This window comes from Mesocricetus auratus, unplaced genomic scaffold (genome assembly GCF_017639785.1).
Source record: "Mesocricetus auratus isolate SY011 unplaced genomic scaffold, BCM_Maur_2.0 Super-Scaffold_100014, whole genome shotgun sequence".
Lineage (NCBI taxonomy): Eukaryota > Metazoa > Chordata > Mammalia > Rodentia > Cricetidae > Mesocricetus > Mesocricetus auratus.
The window spans coordinates 56,768,859-56,789,161 of NW_024429197.1; the positions used below are offsets into that span (position 1 = coordinate 56,768,859).

General features: G+C 41.2%; 1 protein-coding gene across 18 annotated transcripts in view; it reads left to right on the plus strand.

The window, feature by feature from the left end:
- Positions 1 to 20,303, plus strand: part of Mpdz (multiple PDZ domain crumbs cell polarity complex component) — a 158,010-nt gene that overhangs the window by 119,214 nt on the left and 18,493 nt on the right. For all 18 annotated transcript variants that reach the window (XM_013122071.3, XM_040757236.1, XM_013122077.3 and 15 more), the window contains 9 exons: positions 19 to 181; positions 1,982 to 2,178; positions 3,222 to 3,313; positions 3,580 to 3,670; positions 6,909 to 6,986; positions 14,118 to 14,210; positions 14,300 to 14,374; positions 16,200 to 16,365; positions 18,385 to 18,530. In XM_013122071.3, the coding sequence (XP_012977525.1) occupies positions 19 to 181; positions 1,982 to 2,178; positions 3,222 to 3,313; positions 3,580 to 3,670; positions 6,909 to 6,986; positions 14,118 to 14,210; positions 14,300 to 14,374; positions 16,200 to 16,365; positions 18,385 to 18,530 (1,101 nt within the window). The remainder of the gene's footprint in view (positions 1 to 18; positions 182 to 1,981; positions 2,179 to 3,221; positions 3,314 to 3,579; positions 3,671 to 6,908; positions 6,987 to 14,117; positions 14,211 to 14,299; positions 14,375 to 16,199; positions 16,366 to 18,384; positions 18,531 to 20,303) is intronic.

Here is a 20,303-nt window from a genome sequence, read left to right on the forward strand (position 1 = left end):
TTCTTCTTGTTCTCACAGGCCCCCAGCCGGTCAGCATCAGAGTCAGAGAAGGCTCCATTGTGTGATGTTCCTCCCTCCTCCCCTTCAGGGTTCTCAGAAATGGGTAGTGACTGTGCACAGCCATCTGCAATCACAGTCTCAGAAGATGCAGACAAAGAGGATGAGTTTGGGTACAGCTGGAGTAAGTTGTCTGTTTATGATGCTCTTAATTATGAGAAGTCTTAAAATAGCTCTGGGTTTGTTTTGTATGAACAAATATTTCAGCTTTAGTGATATATACTGCAGTTGTATGTGGGAAAGCTACTGTTTATTTTCCTTGAATACAACATGCATTCCTGAGGCATGACTTCACATTCCTCCTTTACATTAAATGCACATTTCTCATAAAGACCTTTTGCTTCTCATTTGAGAATTATAGCAGCCAAGAGGACCTCTCAGAACCCAGTACTGGATTCACTTCTTTGAACAACAACTGCCATTAACAGGCCTCAGATTTCTCTTTGTAGTATCTGATTGTTATTAGTGTTATGCCCTGAGTGAGCTTCTGGTGTTTTGAGTGATAGGATAGCGACCTTGTAATTATTAAGATCAACTCTTTGGGTGTCTGGGAAGTGGTCTCCAGTTTTGAATGCAGGCCTCTCAGACTATTAATATATCTTAGGTAGTATCTAAGGAATGCTGACACAGTGTCCCATGTAAAATTTGAGCCAAAAGTCGTAAGTGTGTCATCAAGTTAAATGTTTCATTTTAATAATTGTTTTAGATTTATTTGTTTTATTAAATACATATGTGTGCAACATATGTGTGCCTGGGGCCCTGGATAGTCCTAAGAGGGCCTCAGATTGTCTGGAACTGGAGTTATAGGTAGATGTGAACCACCCAATGGATGCCGGGAACTGAACATGGATTCTTCGCAAGAGGATCAAATGTTCTTATCATAGAGCCATCTCTTCAGCACTCAAAAAGCTTTATTTTAATAACCTAATTATTTGATTTAAGAAGTCTAGGGTACACATATTTTAGAAAGCATGGAACATGAAAGTTACCCTCTTTAACTCTGAAAGGGTTCCGGATGTCTTTAACTGATAAAGCAAAGAATTACCAGAAGTGCAGGGCATTAACCCTGTAGTTCTTTTCTAAGAAATGACTTGTCAGAGATGATCACCTAATCAGATTATCCGGCCTTACATCTGGGTTTTTTTTTAATCAGTTACCACAAAACATAATGGCTTAAAATAAGAACTTATGGCTACTCATACAGGATGATTGACTTGCTCATCAGGGCCAGGCTCTAAGATGACTCACTGTCATGGGGCCTTATCAGGTGACACTGGCATGGGCTTTTTCACTGGGCACCCATATGGGTCCATACCCTCTCAGATTAAAGTGGGTAGACAAACTGTTGTGCAAGAGATCATGTAGTCAGGGCAGATTGCTTAAAGCTTGGACAGGTATATTGAGCTGTCCTGGTTGGTCTAATGGCTCTGTCCACCACGGAAGCAACTCTTCTCCTTCAGAGCTGCCGCCCAGCATGATGTGACACATGGTGCAGATTGTCCTCTGTTGGAGAAGTTTCCACTCACCAGTAAACGAAAGTATTCTGAGTACTTTAGCCCTGCTCTCCTCTCCAAGTGATCAGCTGATGTTTTGGTGTAATCATAGTCTTCAGAGAGGTTATATGGTTCAGTCACTTCTCTTGGAGCCAGTGCCACCAAGGTGACCTGGTTAATATGGTCCCCAAGCTGAACTGGTTAGTCTGACATTATGCTGTGTAAACCCTTATTACAACGAAATCTCTCTGAGCTTTGTTATTCTGGGAAAACAAACCCAATTTCCAGGCAGCCTGTCTGTCTAATTTTTAACTGCCAAGAAATCATGTTGAAGCAAATAATATCCCTTAAGGAAAATAAATCTAAATAAACTTGTATAGTAAAGCGTTTGGCTGTGAATTAACTGTAAATGCATTTGTTATTCCATGTAGAAAATATCCAAGAGCGTTATGGAACCCTCTCAGGCCAGCTCCACATGATTGAGCTGGAGAAAGGTCACAGCGGTTTGGGTCTAAGTCTTGCTGGGAACAAAGACCGAACCAGGATGAGTGTGTTTATAGTGGGGATAGATCCCACTGGAGCGGCAGGAAGAGATGGCCGGCTACAGGTTGCTGATGAGCTTCTAGAGGTAGGTGCTGCTAGACAGTTTTGAATTTGCTCTTGGCTTCATCAGTACAGTAGAAACGTCAGTTTCCAGAAAGTCACCCAGACATTGTGTAGTGACTAACCTAACCAAGTCATCCACTGTCTAATAAAATTGATGCAGTGCAGCAAATTTGGCTCCACACCAAATCTCTACAACATAGTTTGTGTCCCTTTAACTCACACTAAAGGTCATGACTCTGCAGCACCAGAAACAGTTTTTGCCCCAAGATAGTAATAAAAATCACACTTCAGAAACATTTTTGTGCCTCAGCTTTATTTTCATTGAGAGTTTTTGAAATGCCAGTAATGATGCTGACCCACTAGACATTCTGGAGGTTGAATCACCAATGAAATAAGTATTGGGGGTGAGGTGAGATGAGGCCAAAGCTAATGCAAGCAGTAACTAAACCTGCCAAAGAAAATAGATCCACAGGCCATACTTTATAGTGTTTAGACTCTGTTTTCACTGACTCAGGGTCAGCGTGACTCCACACTGCCTCAGCGCTCTTCCATGGGTTTGTATATCTCTACTGTCTGGACCAGTTCTGTTCATAGTTGTTCGATGACTGGACACCTGGGCTGGCACATTCACTTCTGTAGAATGCTGTGCTACTTACAGACAGTCTGCTGCTGTGCCCTGAGCCTTCCCAGCATGAGTTTAAAGACCCTGTTTCCCAGGACATGCTTCTTAAGACCAACTGAGAGACGTGACAGTGGGCTTACCCCTGTGGTCTTTGCAGGCCACAGAGCTGTTGTCTGTTGGGAAACTGACTTTCTTCTCTCCTTATGTGTTCAACAGGATGTGTCTACAAAGGTATATCTAGAGTTCATGGGTGTTACCTTAATGTTAGCTTTAAACATGAGCTCTTCTATATTCATAATGCAAATTTTGGTTTGCATTCTGGAGAGAAAAAATGTATATAATATGAAAAAGAGAGCAATTCACTTTTTATTAGCTAGACAAGATGATAAAAACTAAAGAAATGAAGAAATTTAAGTTCAACTAATGATACTTATTCCTTATAGATCAATGGCCAGATATTGTATGGCAGAAGTCATCAGAATGCTTCGTCAATCATTAAATGTGCTCCATCTAAAGTAAAAATAATTTTTATCAGGTGAGCATTTTCTCTGGTTTACTAAATACTTGGTTAACATTTTACCTGTGAATTATTTTCAGTGAAATAAAACATATATATGTACACATACATATATGCATACATACATATATAAATACACACACACATATAATATATATACAAACACACACATAAGACTAAGACTTTGGGGTTAGATAATTTGTTCCTAATCTTTGGACTCTCTAAGATAGAGATGGGGATAATCTCATGATATGATGGGCTGATGCATTCTTGTGTTCTTTTAGAAATGAAGATGCAGTGAACCAGATGGCTGTGTGTCCTGGAAATGCAGCAGAGCCTCTACCTTCTGTATCAGAAAGTCCTCAAAATAAGGAGGTATCTGTAATGTATTTATCTCTCTAGAAAGGTTTGTTTGGTACACCTTATTAATTTGGCTGACCATTGTAGAACATTACACAGATTCAAAGACAGCTATAATGCTAATGGATCACGTTCAAGATACTACCACCGCCGGGCGGTGGTGGCGCACGCCTTTAATCCCAGCACTCGGGAGGCAGAGGCAGGCGGATCGCTGAGAGTTCGAGGCTGGGCTGGACCGACAGCCTCCAAAACAATACAGAGAAACCCTGTCTCATAAAAAACAAAACAAACAAACAAACAAACAAAAAGATACTACCACCGCATAGCACACCACTTTCGCAAAGGCCACCTGAAGAGCCTGCATATATAGTGGTAAGAGGAAAAGAGTAGTTTGTTCTATTCTGGAGAGAGACTTCATGAAGAAGTTACATGTGGAGAATATGGTGGAGGATTAGGGGAAAGGAGTGCTGTGGATAGAATGCATGGGAATACGTAGCATAACGAAGAACCATGCTCCAGAGACTACCCGAACTGGAAAACTGCGGACATCATTGGGGAATGGAATGGAGAAAGTAACGGGAGTGACAAGGCAGGGCCATTGAGAAGGGAGACATGGTCAGATCTTGAGAACACTGTGAAAGTCATCCATTTTGACTTCCATCATTATGAAAATTCTGTTCCAAATGGCTCGGCAGTCCCTGAAAATTCTACTGCTGGCAGAGAAAGGAACTGTGTGAGGCAGTAAGGAAGCTGAATTTAACACAACTTAGTTAGCTATGCTGGTTCTGACTTCTGAAGTCTGACCCCCACCAGTTTATAGACATATTTAAGTACAGTACAGTTTTGGGAAAAAAAGTTTCCCGGTGACAGTTATCTCAACACCATGTGCACAATAAAGCTTATGGTGCAACTGCATCAAAACTCTTTTGCAAAGTACATGTGTCTTCTACTATGAAGTGGGTTCTATAACTTAGCTTAAATGCCTAGAATCTGATGTAGTCTTGGACGAAGATAGAATAGAGGTCACTAGGCTATAAATTACATGTGACATCTCCCTTAAAGATGGGATTTGTTGACTGAGAAGCAATTATCAAGATAAAGGTGTAGGGAGGAAGAATTTGAAATAAACTATATAGTCTGGGAGATTCAGGTGTGGCCAGGCCCTACGGATAGCACAGATTACCAGGATATTAACCACACCCGCTCCAAGATTTCTGGGCATAAAACGGGCTTACAGCTCCCTTCTGTTGAAGAGAAAAGTCTGCATGTTCAACATTCCTGGTTTCTCTGGAAACCAGAGCATGTGAGCATGAGGACCTTATGCCCTCTACATAAATAAATGATCGTTATATTTTCAAAATCTACTATCAGGCATTTCAGGGCAGAGAAATGGAGTTCAAGGAATTAGAGAAACAGAAGCAGTTCAGGAGAAAATACAATGAAGACCCGTAGTACAATAAGGGAAGAAGTGGAGTTCACATCAGAGGCTTTAGACCCAGTCTAGTAATATTCATGCCAACACAGATGGCCTTGTGAAAAAGAGTCGGGAAGTTCTCATTCAGTGAACATGTCTTGACTAATTTGATGCTTTGGGCAGAGAATGACATAGAAGGAAGTGCAAGGCTTTCCTCCATATATCATACTTCACTCACTGTAAACCTATGAGGGAGGAGCTAATGCTTTCCTAACCATCCCATTGGCTATCTCAGGCTGCCTATTGGGAAGTGTTGTAGGGGAACATTTGTAGACTACCTACCTGTGCATTTACTAAGACTGGCTTTTTCCACTTGCACCATTGATGAGGATGCAGGTTGGGAGGCCTGCTAAAGTATGCATTTAGATATGTTATGTGGTGTTGAGAGACCACTCCCAACAGAGCATATTGCATTTGTTGCCCCTGGGGGCTGACAATACTGGCTTACAAAGAACATGGGAAGAGAAGAGGAGAGGAGAGGAGAGGAGAGGAGAGGAGAAGAGAAGAGAAGAGAAGAGAAGAGAGCAAAGGGCAGCCTGTGCAATGTAAGCATTAAGGAAGAAGGTTAAAAAAATCACTAAGAGGAAAAGAACCAGTAGGCCTTTGTATAGCAGTAGAGGAGGGCAAAGTAGATCCCATAGCCTGAGATGCTGGATGCTTCAGAGAAGGCTAAGAACGAGGTAGAGAGAGCGGCCTCTTGCATCTACAGTCAGGTGATGACGGGAAAGCAAATACCAACAAAGAAAGAGAGAGCAAGGCTAGAGGGTCACAGAGTGGTAGTTCTTGTTTGAATTGAGCAATCTCTGGATTTGTGTCTAAGAACAGTAGAAGAAGACAGCAGACACAGAAGAGCTTAACATTAGAGGAGCCATGGAGTTTATCAGTGGCAGAAAGTGAGGGCAGGCTTCATTCTCCATTAAATGAATGTTTGAGCGGTGGGCATATTTACATATAAGAGAGAGAAAGAAATCATAGTCTGCTTGAAGCTGACTCCTCATTGAACCTAATTTAGGTAAGTGATAGTTATAGATGGCAAACGTGTATTTTTATATTTCACCTACTGTGCCCCTTCAATATTATTATAGCTTAATGACTTTTAGGGAAAGCATTTAATAATTTCTGAAAACCTGTCATAACTTGTGGAGAAATGTAAAGAGAAGCTTTTTCCTTGAGAGGAGCCTTCCCGCCAGCCTGGTTCTAGAGCCGCATCAGTCCCAAATAAACACACAGGAGGCTATATTAATTATGAAGCTGTTGGCCTTGCTTGTTTCTTACTGGCTAGCTCTGACTTAAGTAATTAACCCATAATTGTTAGAATCTAAGTATGTTTCTTACCGGAGAATAGTTCTGGGCTTCCTACCCCATGGCGTTACATCTTGACTTTCTTGTGTTTCTCCTTCCCAGAGTTCTCCTGGACTCCTAGTCCCACCTATCTTGATTCCCTATTGACCAGACAGTGCTTTATTGACAAATGCACAGGACTTCCCCCAACAGAGAAACAATATTGCATGGCGCCTTTTCTGTCAGAGAGCAGGCTGCTGATGGACTCTTTTATGGAGTAAAAAGCAAACATCCAAGTCACCTGAGTACGCTGTGCTCCAAAAACCAATTACTGTCCAGTCACACCTCCCAAGCATTTTAATATAAGACACACATCACTACCCTCAGATATTAGAAGAGAAGTAGTAAATAACATGTAATAATTTTGATTAAGTGGTTCTTACATTTAGGCAAACAAATATACCTAACAGTTACCCTTTGGACATCTTTCCTTGTCAGGTGGAGCCAAGTGTTACTACTTCTGCAGCTGTGGATCTCAGTTCACTGACAAACGTGTACCATCTGGAGCTTCCCAAGGTACATCCTCTTTGAGTGGGAGTTAAATGATTGAGTACCCTCATACACTCGTCCTGTTCGCTGGCTCCCTGAAGGGTTGTCTCTAGAGAGTAGAGTCTGCACCATCTGGGGTCTTGTTAGAAATGCAGGCGATGAGACACACCCAGAGCTTCTTGTGAATGAGGAGCTCTGGGGTGGGCCGGGAAATCTGCTTTAATGACCCCCTGTGATTGCAGTGCACAGTCAAGCCTGAGGATCGCTGTGCTAATCGGTCCTGAACTGTGGACCAGCTTTTCCTGGTTTTAGTATTACTGGAAGGTATGAAATCTGCCGTCTCTCCTTGATTTGTTTATGGAGTTGCTGCTTAGTAGATACAGCAATGAAGAAACTAGTTGGTAGGGTGGCACTCAGTGAAGTGTTTGCCTGGAAAAGGTCTGACTTTCAGGTTCAAATACTGCTTTACGGAAGTGGCTTACTGAAAAGAAACACATGTTTTCACTCACTGCGGCTCCTACTGAAAAGCAAGTGGACGTGGGGATATAAGGAGGGGCCCAGGCATAGCGGATGAAGGAAGTAGAGTACGACAGAAGGTTGTTTGCAGGAAATGTTGCAAACACAGGTAGCAGGAGTGATCCATCCATCTCCTCCAGCCATGAGGCACCAAGGCCTGACACTCTGAGCCTGGATTATTCTATCTGGTTAGAGTCTGTGCTTCATCACAGATGCGCTTTATTCCATTAGTTTCCTCCTGTATAGTTTGGAGATAATAGTAGTACTTTTGTCTTAGTCATTTATGAAGATTAAATGAATTACTTCTAGAATAGCACAATTCGTAGCCAGAATAGTGGAAAAATGCATGACTGTGCCGACTTTGTTTCTTTTTATAAAGAAAGAAACCTGTACAAAGATGGGCTGCTGCAGTTTTTAATATGATATTTTTACTAAATTTTTGAGAATGTCATATGCGCACCTGATATATAAAAACGCTTCCCACCACTCCCCAGCCCCTCCCAACTTCATGTCCTGTCCTCCCCACTCCCCCACCTCCCAGTTTGTGCTGCTCAAATACTCGTGGGTGTGGAACAATCTCAATGGAGCATAGTTGACCTACGGGGGCCACACCCTTAGTTGTCAGATATCCTGAGCCCACCATCACCAATGCAGGAATGCTTGGTTATGTACAGCAGCCCCAGCTGCTATGAGGTCTCGTCGTGGGTATAAAAAAGGTGTTTCTGTTATGAATTGTCTTGCTGTAGGCAGATGGAACAGAATAGAAGTCATTACAAGCTTTTCCTCATACATTTTTAATCAGAACCCCTCCCAGTGCCATGTCAGAGTGATGATGTCTTCTGTGTTCCTGTCCAGATTTCAGGGCTCAGTTTGTCGTAAGTCTGTAAATACCAATGACACTGTTTAATAGTGTTCTTATGTACCTACAGTTTAATTAGTTTATTAGAAAACACGTAAATGCATGCTGAAATTTGGTATGAATAATTTTTTCAGCCTATGTTTATCTGTAGAAAAGTTGAAAATATGTAAATGTCTCACATGACCTTTATGGCAATTCCAATTGATTTCCTAAGGCTTAGTGTATGCTAGAATAAAAAGTGCCAAAGAATGCTAGGAAATGATTGCGGTGGATGAATGAGGCACACAACAGTATAGCAGTTGAGAACACAGACTGAAAGCCAGACCAGTTGGGGGAGAGCCCAAGACTTAGCCCTTGATAGCAATGGCAACACTGTTAACCTAGGGTAGAATCCTGATTCAGCACATGGTTTCCTTGCATGAATTACCCTGACAAAAGCGACTTAAGGAGAAACTGGTTTGTTTTGGCTCACAGTTCAAGGGTACAGTCTGTCATCACGGGTGAATCACAGCAGCATGAGTTTGAGGAAACAGATGGCCACATTGCAACTGTAGTCAGTTGCTTCGTTTAGTTTCTCCTTTCCTTTTAGTCTAGAACACCAGCCTGTAGAATGGTGCCATCTACAGTTAAAGTGGGTATTGCCACCCCTGTTAACCTGATACATATCATCTCTGACAGGCATGCATAATGGCTAACCTCATCCAGGTAATATCTCACAGGAATGTTGTGAGGCCTGTCTTCAAGATAATTCTAGATTCTGTTCTTTACAACCAATAGTAAAATGAGAAATGTGGGGTGTTTCTATGATGAACCCGACCATACTGTTTTATGAGAGGACTGTAACATTTTAGAGCTTTGGATATGGAAAGCTGGAGAAATCTCCAGGGACGTATTTCTTCGAGGTCATCATGTACGAGCTGTGGTCTAGAAATGGCCAAGTTTGCATCTGAAGCTGGCAGCCAAACTTGTTAGTGAGTAGCAGTCACCTTGTGTCACTGATGCTCATGGTGTGACATTACAGGATTGATCATAAATGGCAGCTCAGGCTTGGCAGTGGCAGAGGCTAGGAGAGGCCATTGGTGAGGGTGCAGCCTTAGCTTCAGGGAAGGACCCCCAAGACTGAAGGTTTTATGGAGAGGAGCTGAAGCTTGGCACCAGCAGAGGCCACTGGTGAACATAGAGCCTAAGTTGCACTGGAAATCCCAGGATATTGAAAATACCGAGACTGTGAGCTGACTACCAAGGACAGCGTGTGGTGTGGAATAGTGGAGTGGGCTGGACCTGGGAGATGAGCTGCATGTTCTATGGACGGCAGAGCTGGAGAGGTGGGGCTTTTAGAGGCCAGAAGTCATGAGGCCAATCCAAGATGTTGGCCCCTGAGCTAGTTACACTGTTTTGAAGTTTGGTTTCACTTTGATTTAATGGTTGCTATACCTTGGCTCTTCCCTCCTGGAATAACAGATTGTAAAAGTTGTTTTTTTTTTTTTTTTTACTTCATTGGAGCCCACAGTTAAGAGACTTCAGATATTTGAAGAGATCTTAGACTTCCAAAGTTTTAAAGGTTTTTAAAGACTGTGGGGTGTTTTGAATATCACTGTTTAATATTGTGAAACTACATGAGACCTTGGGAATAAATAAGGAAAAGAATCTTATGGTCAGTCTGCTGGTTGGTTTCTGTCAAACTTGACACCTGTGAAGAGGCAACCTCAATTAAAGAATTTCCTGCATCAAACTGGCCTGTGTTCATGTCTTTGGTGCATTTTCTTGATTAATAATTGATGTGAGCGAGCCCAGCCCGCTGCGGGCAATGCCACTCGTAACAGGTAGTCCTTGTTTGATAAGAAAGTAATAAGCAAGCTGCGATAAGCAAGCCAGCAAGCTCTGTTCTTCCACAGCTCTTGCTGGCTTCCACAGTTTCTGGTGGCTTCCTTGAGCTCTTGCCCTGCCTTTTCTTGAATATGGACTGTTAACCTGGAAGTATAAGGGTGAAATAAGCCGTCTTCATCCTATGTTGCGTTTGGTCAGTATTTTACCACAGCAACAACAACAACAACAAAAAAAAAGCAGCTCGCTATAATACTCTCCAAAATAAGGATTAAAAAATAGTACCCACTGTGTAGTTGGTGATAAGTATATACATACACATAGTATATTTAGTACCTGACACACACACACACACACACACACACACACACACGTATTGGCTATTATTATAGTTGTTAGGAAACAATAAAAGATACCTCGTTGCTGACACTGATGTTCTGTCTTCCTGCCTTGCTGAGTTATTCCACTGTTTGCATTACGTTCATCCCTTGCTCAGAACCTTTTAACAACATTGATCAAGCAGATCAATCAGCATTTCTTTTGCCTGACCCTTAGTAGTGGGGTAGACAGAAGCCTGCCTTGTCCACAAGAAGCCATCTCATACCCTGAAAGATCTCAGATGACACTTTAATCTCATTTTCATCTGTCTTCTGAAACTGAGGCTGCCCAAGTCAGTTATGGTTAGCTTGGATAAGACCTGGAACAATATTCCTTCATGTTGTGACATAAGTTTTGTCTTTGCCCTTTTCCATTCTGCTGATTCCCTTTCAGAAGTCCTTGCTATCTGTTGAAAATCCAAAACCTTGCAGAATGTCAATGCTTTGTCCACAAAAAAAAACTTCTATTTACAATTCAGTTTCTTTATAAACTAAAATATCTGAGAATTGGAATGTATTCTTTTATCATCTGCCAAAGGTAATAGAATATTTGAGGATCTTTTAAAATAAGCTGGACAAAGAGGAAATCGTGATTTCCAGGATTCCAACTGTGAAATTTGAAGGCACTAACTTCTTTGCTTTCCCTATCTATAAGGGAGAATTTACACATTCATAGTGAGATACTATTCTGAAGATTAAGTGAAATCAATAAAGCACTTGTCAGGATCCAAGTTCCCATAATTGTTCTCATGCACATTTTGAAACCTGTAAGATTCCAAATGGCCTATAGAATGTGTCCTTGGATGCTTCCTTTGTAGAGGTCTTTTTTTCAGAAATGGTCAGTGGTACATACATCCTATTAAGCCTGGGCATGCCTCGTTCTCAGATGGCATGGGACTGAAATGCGGTGAAGTACACACACAAGAGCCTTCCAATACTGGTGACTTATCTCAAGTCCTTGGTCCCTTAACCCTCCAGAAATCTCAAACTATGCTTGTTCGGGAAAAAAAGTTTAGTGGTGATAAACATTTGTTCGTTATGACATTTACTGTTTGGCAACAATGGAAGAGTGCCATTACTGCTCCGCTTTTAACTGCTGCTCTCTTCCCACCTGAGGCCACATCATGGTGTTCCTGTATGTTCCACTGTGTCCGCCCCCTGTTCAGAACTTGCAGTGCAATCGTGAGCCTAATAGCAGGCCATTTCTAGTTCTGTTGTAGAAACTCCACTCAGTTATCTTTTGTCTTTTAAAACTTTATTTTAAATGGGGGGATATACAAAAACAAAATTGAGTGGCTTCCTGTGATGCTAATTCAGTTCATCAGAAAACCTGATCAAAAGTGTATTTTTAGTACTCTTTACCCTAGAAAAGTAACTATACATCATAGCAAGCAACAGATTCTATGATTCTTCACATCATACGATTTTACATAGGAGAAATCCTCAAGTAAGATGTCAGTTTTCTTCTGAATTTTAGAAAACTGTTCACTTTCTGAGAATAATAGTAGCTTGTCCAGTTCTGTCTCATCTGCAATTCTTGTTGACAGTTTTCTATGTGACTATATGACTTCTCCAGAATCATACATGGTGCCATTTTAAAAACTAGCTCAAGACAGTGTTTCTTATATCTTCTCTTGCTTAGGAGGGACTTCATAGACTGTGGCAGAAGTGTGCGGGAAAGTTAACAGTTAGGTAGGAAAATACACACCCACATCCGTCTCTCCTTTCGTATGTGTCATCCTGCTTCTCTGATACCATTGATCTACAGTTTGCGTACTTACTTTTATAGTGTCCCCAGTGGGCCTAGCACATAATATACATGCAGATGTTTGGCTTGCCATCCCTTTAGAATTCCTATTGCAAACAAGAACAAAAACCACAAACAAAAATGTAACAAAAAGGAGAAAATTAATTCCATCAGGCTTAATAAAAGGTTTTAGAAATCAAGTTAGTCTTCAAGCATGTTGATTCCAAGACTCATTAGTGTCATCAAAGGGCAGGTCTTTCTGCCCAATCATGCACAGTGTCTATTGATTCCAAAGCTGACCTTCATCATAGCCTTGGATGGCTGCTGGTCACAGTTAAGGCCTGTGCCACCTCTTTTACATGTGATGGAGGAGAAGTAAGAGTGCATGTTTTCTGAATGTCACGAGATCTATCCTAACTACCAGCCCGGGTCACATGTGTACTCCAGCCAGGGACTGTGACTATGGTAAGCAATTATAGACTTGACTAGAGTTATTCAATTCATGTCTTTGAAGCTGCTTACCTTTCTCTATATAACAAATTTGCAAAAACCCCAATCAACCTAAAGCAGGCATTTGTTGTATCTTAGTTCCTGTGAATGGGGAATTTGAAAAACATCCTCCGTGTGATCAGAGTTAGAGACTTCTATATAGTTCCTGACAAATTGTCAGCTGTGACCACAGTCACTCGCTGCAAGCTTGGGCCATGGGTGGCAATTGCTGCTACTTCCGAGGTGATTTCCTTGAATGCATGTAGCTGACAGATGCCTATTCTCCCTTGTGGCACATCTGAGTGTTCTTGTGCCATGGCAGCAAGCTTCCCACAGAATGACCCAAGAGAACCAGGAAACAGCAAGCCTGGTGTCTTTTGTAACCCAGATGTGAATTTCCATCCTGTCATTTGTTTAGTTAGACTCAAGTCAGTATGTGTAGCCCATCCTCCTAGGCTCGCCGAATTGGATCAAGGAATATTAGATTTTCTGCACTTATTTTAAAATTACCATGTAAAACACAAGAAAGGACCAGGGTGGGGGGGGGGGGAGGAGAGAAAAATTAAAGATGAGGCAGATAGTATGACAGTGGGAGATAGTTGGTAGGGTTGGTCCCTGGAGGAGTTAGCTTCACTAATGAAAATGACTCATTATTTCCTAGGGTAAGATGAGAGAGTATATGAGATAGACAGCACCCCTTCCTCATATTTGTAAAATCAATTTCTGACTAAGTGGAAAGTACTACTATCATTTATATTTTTAGATAAGGAAACTTAGATTTTGCCCCCTTAGGTGGGAACATTAAGATATCATGTGATATACCTAGGTAAAAGGTAGATTTAAAGCCAGTAACCTTGTCTGATGGCAAGTGTGACTCCAGGTGTGTGCCTCTGAGAGACCATGCAAGTTTCTCTTTTCTCCCTCTGACTTTGTGCAAAATTCCTCTGTATGAAAACTATAATGCAAACAGTGACTAGCTCGGCACTTCATTTTCATTTTATTGAAGCAATCAGAAAGGATTTTGTTTAATGTAAAAGAGATCCATGTGATTGATATGTTTGGCTCTGCAGCCTTGGCCACTTCGGGGTCATGATTTACTCACAGAGGCAAGTGTGCTTGCTCTGCAGAAAATGGAGACTCTTTTCTTGAGAAATGACTCTGAGGGTTGTACCCCATAAGGAACAGAACCTGTGGCATGGATTGCTCCTGTCATTAGAAAGACGTTTAATTGCTTTTGTAGCTTTTGGGTTGATGGTGTGTTGGGTCATCAAGGCTGCCTATCTTTACATTTGAGTAAAATAAATCAGCCTTCAGCTTTCTTGACTGGTCTTCATGTATTCCTCTAGGATCAAGGAGGTTTGGGAATCGCTGTCAGCGAGGAAGACACACTCAATGGAGTAGTCATCAAGAGTCTAACTGAGCACGGAGGAGCAGCCAAGGTGACACTGGTTAACTTTCTTGCTGCTGAGAAGTGGTGGCAGGGGGAACTTTTCTAAAATACTGACACAGGTCTCCACTTTCACCATAGGATGGACGACTTAAAGCTGGCGATCAGATCTTGGCCGTAGATGATGAAGTTGTTGTTGGATGTCCTGTTGAGAAGGTATTTTTGCAATAAAGGCAGTGGTACTGCCAACCCATCCTTTGGCCTGACTCAAGTGGGGGCATAGGTATTAAGCCTGGGTAAATAGGTAAAATGAATCCTTATTTCCAAAAGATGCTTTTCCTCAGGCCTCCCAATTTTTGTTTTCTATTTTTTTGTTTGTTTTTTGTTTTTGTTTTTGTTTTTCGAGACAGGGTTTCTCTGTATTGTTTTGGAGGCTGTCCTGGAACTTGCTCTGTAGACCAGGCTGGCCTCGAACTCACAGAGATCCACCTGCCTCTGCCTCCCAAGTGCTGGGATTAAAGGCGTGCACCACCAACGCCCGGCTGTTTTCTATTTTTTAATCAAGATGATGTTATGATTCTGCCTGATTTATTCACTGTTATTTTTGATAAGTGCTGTCTCCTTTCTTTTGAGAAATCTGAAGCTATTGAACAGTAGTTACTTCATGTTGAGAATAAGGGCATATTTTCCTTATGAATGTTTAGCATTAGGTAGCTGTCAAGTATATTGTTATTAAGTAGATTTGAAGATGCAGCCATTACATGCCTGATATTTCTTGGTGTTTAACAGCTCTTTGTAACTGGAGTCTGAGTGATGCTATTTGTATATAGGTGCCAGTAGAAAAGCTTTGTTTCCCTTTGGATATGATACACTTCCGCTACCCTTTCTAGGGTAGAATCCCTTTCTACATTGGCCACCAGGAAGCTTAAAGTTGTTTTAGAAATCTTTCAGTTGTAAAAACTAAAGCTTCACTTCATTCTGTTAGCCCATAAATCTGATTTTGATTTGAATTTGCCTTGACTTTACTTTCGCTTAGTTTCCTGTCCTGCCTTTGACATGTGCTTATCAGTGTGTTCATGAGAGTTTGTGGAAGCTGCTTCAGATTCCATGTAGAACCAGAGAGCAGACAAAATGCTTTCTGTGTCATAAACATTGTAGGGATCTAGGGAAATGGACACACTTGATTAGACATGTAACAAGTCCACTCCCCCAATATACTAACATAAAGAAGAATCTTGACACAACCATTGTAGAAGGAGAGTAGAAATTAACTATATGTGTAATCTCATTGATAGTTAAAGGATTAGTGGAGGATTTCTTTCTTGGCCTTTCCAGGAACTACGGGGAAATAATTTGTCTCTTTTTTTCTTGATAACTGATGAGGTAGAGCACAACAACACTGGGTCTGGGGAGCTAGTTCAGCCAGTGCAGTGTCTAAGGATCTGAATCTTTGGCGCCGGAATTGGGGCTCAGTGGTAAAGAGTGCTTCAAGCAGAACTAAGTTCTGTTCCCAGCACGCATGTTGGGTAGCTTCCAGCTGCCTTCAACTCTACTCTAAGATAAATGACATTCTCTTCTCAACTCCACAGGCACCTACATACGCATACACATGCATACACACATACCAAATAATAAATAAATGAGTAACTCTTTGCACACAAGAAACCTGAGTTTACACATAAGGAACACATAGTCAGAACCCATGTTGAAAGAAGGAGGAAGAAGAGGAGTAGGAGAAAGAGAAATAAAAATCTGGTGTCATGGTATGTCAGCTTTTATAATCCTCTGATGAGGAAGCAGAAACTAGAAACTTTCTGGGGCTCATTGGACACCCAGCCCAGCCTGCTTGATGAACCTCAAGCCAGTGAGAAACCCTATGGCCTTGACATGCCCACACGTATGTACCTATGCACACACAAACATACGCACACACACACACACAAATACACAAAAGAGATTACAGCAATTCTAGTGACTTACTTGTATATATTTACTCATTTGTCTTTGAATTTTGTTCTCTTTCACAACAATATCTGGCCAGTTTATCACCCTTCTGAAGACAGCAAAGGCAACTGTAAAACTGACTGTTCGAGCTGAGAATCCAGCCTGCCAGGCTGTTCCTGCAACAGCTTCTTCAGCCAGTGGAGAAAGGAAAGACACTGCCCAGTCTCCTGCAGTCCCACCTGTGGACCCAGACTCCATCCCAAGTAAGGACTTGCTCGTGAGAGTCCTGCACAAAGGGTAACCTCAATAGAGGGTCTTCCTTTAAAACAGGCCTGCCCACAGAGCAGTTTGAAGGACATTAAAGTCAAAGCATCTTCAGTGACTGAAAGGTTTAAAGAGGGAGTAACTGAAGAAAGTGTGGTCCCTGGGCAGTAGACCTGTGTGTCTAGGTTACCTTAGGAAGCCACTGTGGTGCCTGCTCTCCTCCCTAAACCAAGAGAGTTGTCTTTTTTTACTCAAGCTTTTGCTAAGGATACATGCAATTATAGGTATTCACATAGAGAATCAGACATGTCATTTTGTAACTTCTGCTGGTGGAATGGGAAAGGGGTGTTAGCTTCAGTTTCCTGATACGTGAGGTGCATACATAATGATTCTGTTTTACAACTAGAATCAATACTGGCTGCCGTTACACTAAAGCTTAGAGTGCTGGCTGTTGCTGTGTACATGATAGACCTAGGTTGGGAGCTCAGGGAAATAGAAAGCTCATGTCAGATGAGATACTGAGGGGGGAGACTTTCTTGTGTCACTAAACTCACAATTTAGTTTATGGAGCAAACTTTTAATGATGGCATGCATCTTCAGTCCCTGCACTCAGGAGGCAGAGGTAGGCAGATCTCTGAGTTCATGTTCAGCCTAGTATACAGATCCATTTCCAGGACAGCCAGAGCTGCACAGGGAAACCCTGTCTCAAAAAAATAAATAAATAAAACAAAACAAAACAAAACCCAAAATTTGACTTAATTTTTAAAAAGAATATGTTCGTGGATAATAAAATAATAGATAACTCTTAAATCTCTAAAGCATCATCTGGAAATGATTTGAACATTACCTTTTCTGTGGAAAGTGGGCAAGGGAGAAGTGTTCTTGACCTATAATACAAACTGAAATATTCCATTCATGGAGCAGTTAACAATAAACAGACCCAATGCATTTATGATGCATCTGTTCAAAAGTTTTAAAGGAAGACTCTGATGACAGTAACCATGTGCTAGAAGGACTGAGAAATTCATTGAAGTAACCATTAATACTTTAATGAAGATTCTTTTCATTTAATGTTGGATCCTAAATAGAATTGAAACACTCAATAAAAACTTAGCATAAATGAAAATACCATATACCTGTTTGTACCATTTCTGGAGGAAGAGCATAGTCTGCTTTTGATTTCCTGGAAAGAGAACATCATGTCTACATCACACACTACTCAACAAAAATGGCTCTCCTAACCCCGTTCTTTCCTAAGTGATAAAAAGTGTGTCTTGTGCCCAGCCACTCAGAAAACAAGGCATGGGATTGTTCCCTTTTTTTTCACACTGTGTTCTTATCTGTCTAATTCAGAAAGGTATGTAGCAGGATTTAATGTTGAAAACATAAAAATGCCACATGAGACCCAAGAAGAAAGACAAGAAATGAATAAAGTGAACATTTTTGCATGGAATAAAAATGTGCAAGTATGCTCACTGATTACATATGAATAGAAGGTTCATGATGCCAAGTAAAAGAAAAGAAGCATTGTCAAATCGTGGTGCAGCACCATGACCAGAATCAATGATGAGCTTCGTTCAACTGAGTATACTTGCGAGTCTGTGCAGGCCAGCTCAGCTCTGAGTGTGACGAATGCTTCTTCCATAAGAAGCATGTTTGTCTCTGTTCAAGTATGGGTACCAAATTCAAAGGAGAGGCTCAACCTGACTCTTGGTTTGCCTTCTTTCATAGTCTGTCCTGTTTACCTCCAGCAACTTAAAAAAAAAAGTCACAAATTAACTTTAAAAAATACAAGTAATTTTATGCCTAGTGCCCAGTTTAATGATAGCAATTTAGTCATACTACTTTGATATTTTAAATACAAAATGGCTAAGATATTCAAGACGGATTTGAAGTTACCTTTTCTCTAATCTATTTCCTTTCTCCATTCCTCATAGGTAACTTATGTGCTGAATTTAACATGTGTTCTTTCTAAGCAGTTTGTATGTGTAGCTCATCCATTCTAAACTCATTTTTAGGTACAAGCAGGTCATCAACCCCAGCAGTCTTTGCTTCTGACCCTGCTACCTGTCCCATCATCCCTGGCTGTGAAACAACAATTGAGATTTCCAAAGGGCAAACAGGACTGGGCCTGAGTATTGTTGGCGGGTCAGACACACTGCTGGTAAGTACTCTACCCAGTGCAGAGGCACTTAGGTGGTCCATGGCACCATGAGGTGGAGATCCCTGTCACCATTGTTAAATGTGATGTACCGGTGGAGAAAAAAATATGTCATTGGTAATAGAAACTAGGATTGTGACTTTGCCTAAGCCAAGAATGACATAAATAGACTGTATTGCATGTAACGTGTACTCTTCCCCCCCAGCTGCATGGGTCCCGCCTCTGTCTCAGTCCCCAAATAACACACGAGACACTATATTAATTATGAAGCTGTTGGCTGTTTGCTATGGTTTCTTAATGGCTAGCTCTGACTTAATTATTAACCCAATTACTAACATATATTTTTATAAGTTCTTATCTTAACTAGAACACCAGACTTGCATCCCCTCCTCCCGGGATCACATAGTGACTCTCTACTCTTGACTACATTTCCCGGAATCTTCCTCAACTCCTAGTCCCACCTATCTTGCTTCCCTATTGGCCAACAGTGCTTTATTCATCAACCAATAGGACAAACATATACACAGAGGGACTTTCCCTATCATCTCCTCTTTTCTGTCTAAATAAAAAGAAAGGTTTTAACTTTAACATAGTCAGATTATATATAACAGAACAGTTATCAAGCAAGAACTATATTTACAATATTTTGTCCATTAACATTTAGCAAGATTTAAAGTGTTTTATCATTTATCCTATCTGTGCGAGTCTAAAGTCTTATATGTAGCTTATCTTTTGTCATAACTAAGGAAAACTATAACTATAACTATCTGTATTCAACTCCATCAAAGACCACAGAAGGATAATATATAAACACTAGAATTGACAGAGACATCTTGCTATTTGGACAGTCACCTGAAGTTTCTCTGTAACGTTGGGGCAACCATCTTCTACCCTTAGGCCACAGTGTGTCTGGAAGACTTCTCAGCAACACGGAAATTTTAAACTGTACATCTGCATTGGCAGTTTGTCAGTCATTTTTCTGTGTCCTGCTGAATGTCTGACAGATTCTTCCATGAAGCATGAACCCTGTAGGACTATCCATCTTGTTTTGGAACTGATAGCAGTAAATATCCTGTGAGTCCTGCATGTCCAGTTTATACAGCAATAGTCTGACAGTCCAGGCAAGATCAGTTCCTTACCCAAATTGCTAATCCACAACAAGTTTCCTCAATGCCCATCTTCCTCTGAGACGTAATTGGTGTGCTAGGAGTAGCTGTGTCTCATTCTCTTGAAAAACCCTAAACCATTTAAATGCCATACATTCTGTAGGTCTTTGAAAGGTGTGAAGAATATCTATCCATCTCAAATACATCTCTGTATATCTAAAAAAAACCTAACTAACCTAACTAAGTTTTGACTATTATAGGTAACTATCTATAATCTGCATTTAATTGTACATTAAATTTTATTTTATTTTTTTATTAATTTTTTTATTTTTAAGTTTAAATTTAGATTAGAAACATGGTTGGTTCAAAAGTCAGTTCCAAGTCCCTCTCCCTTTCCCTCATCTCCTCCCGTGCCCTCCCCCTACTTCCCCCATTATCGCGTCATTTCCCCAGGGAGGGTGAGGCCCTCCATGGGGGTGTCCATAGACTGTCATCTCATCCAGGGCAGGGCCTAGACCCTCCCACCAAGAGTTCAGGGTGACAGTTCATCTCACGTTGTTGGATGGGAGTCCAAAGTTCATTGTATACTCGGGATGAATACTGATCTACTGCCCAAGGCTCAATAGATTACGTAGGCCTCCTCACTGACACCCCCATTCAGGGGGACTTG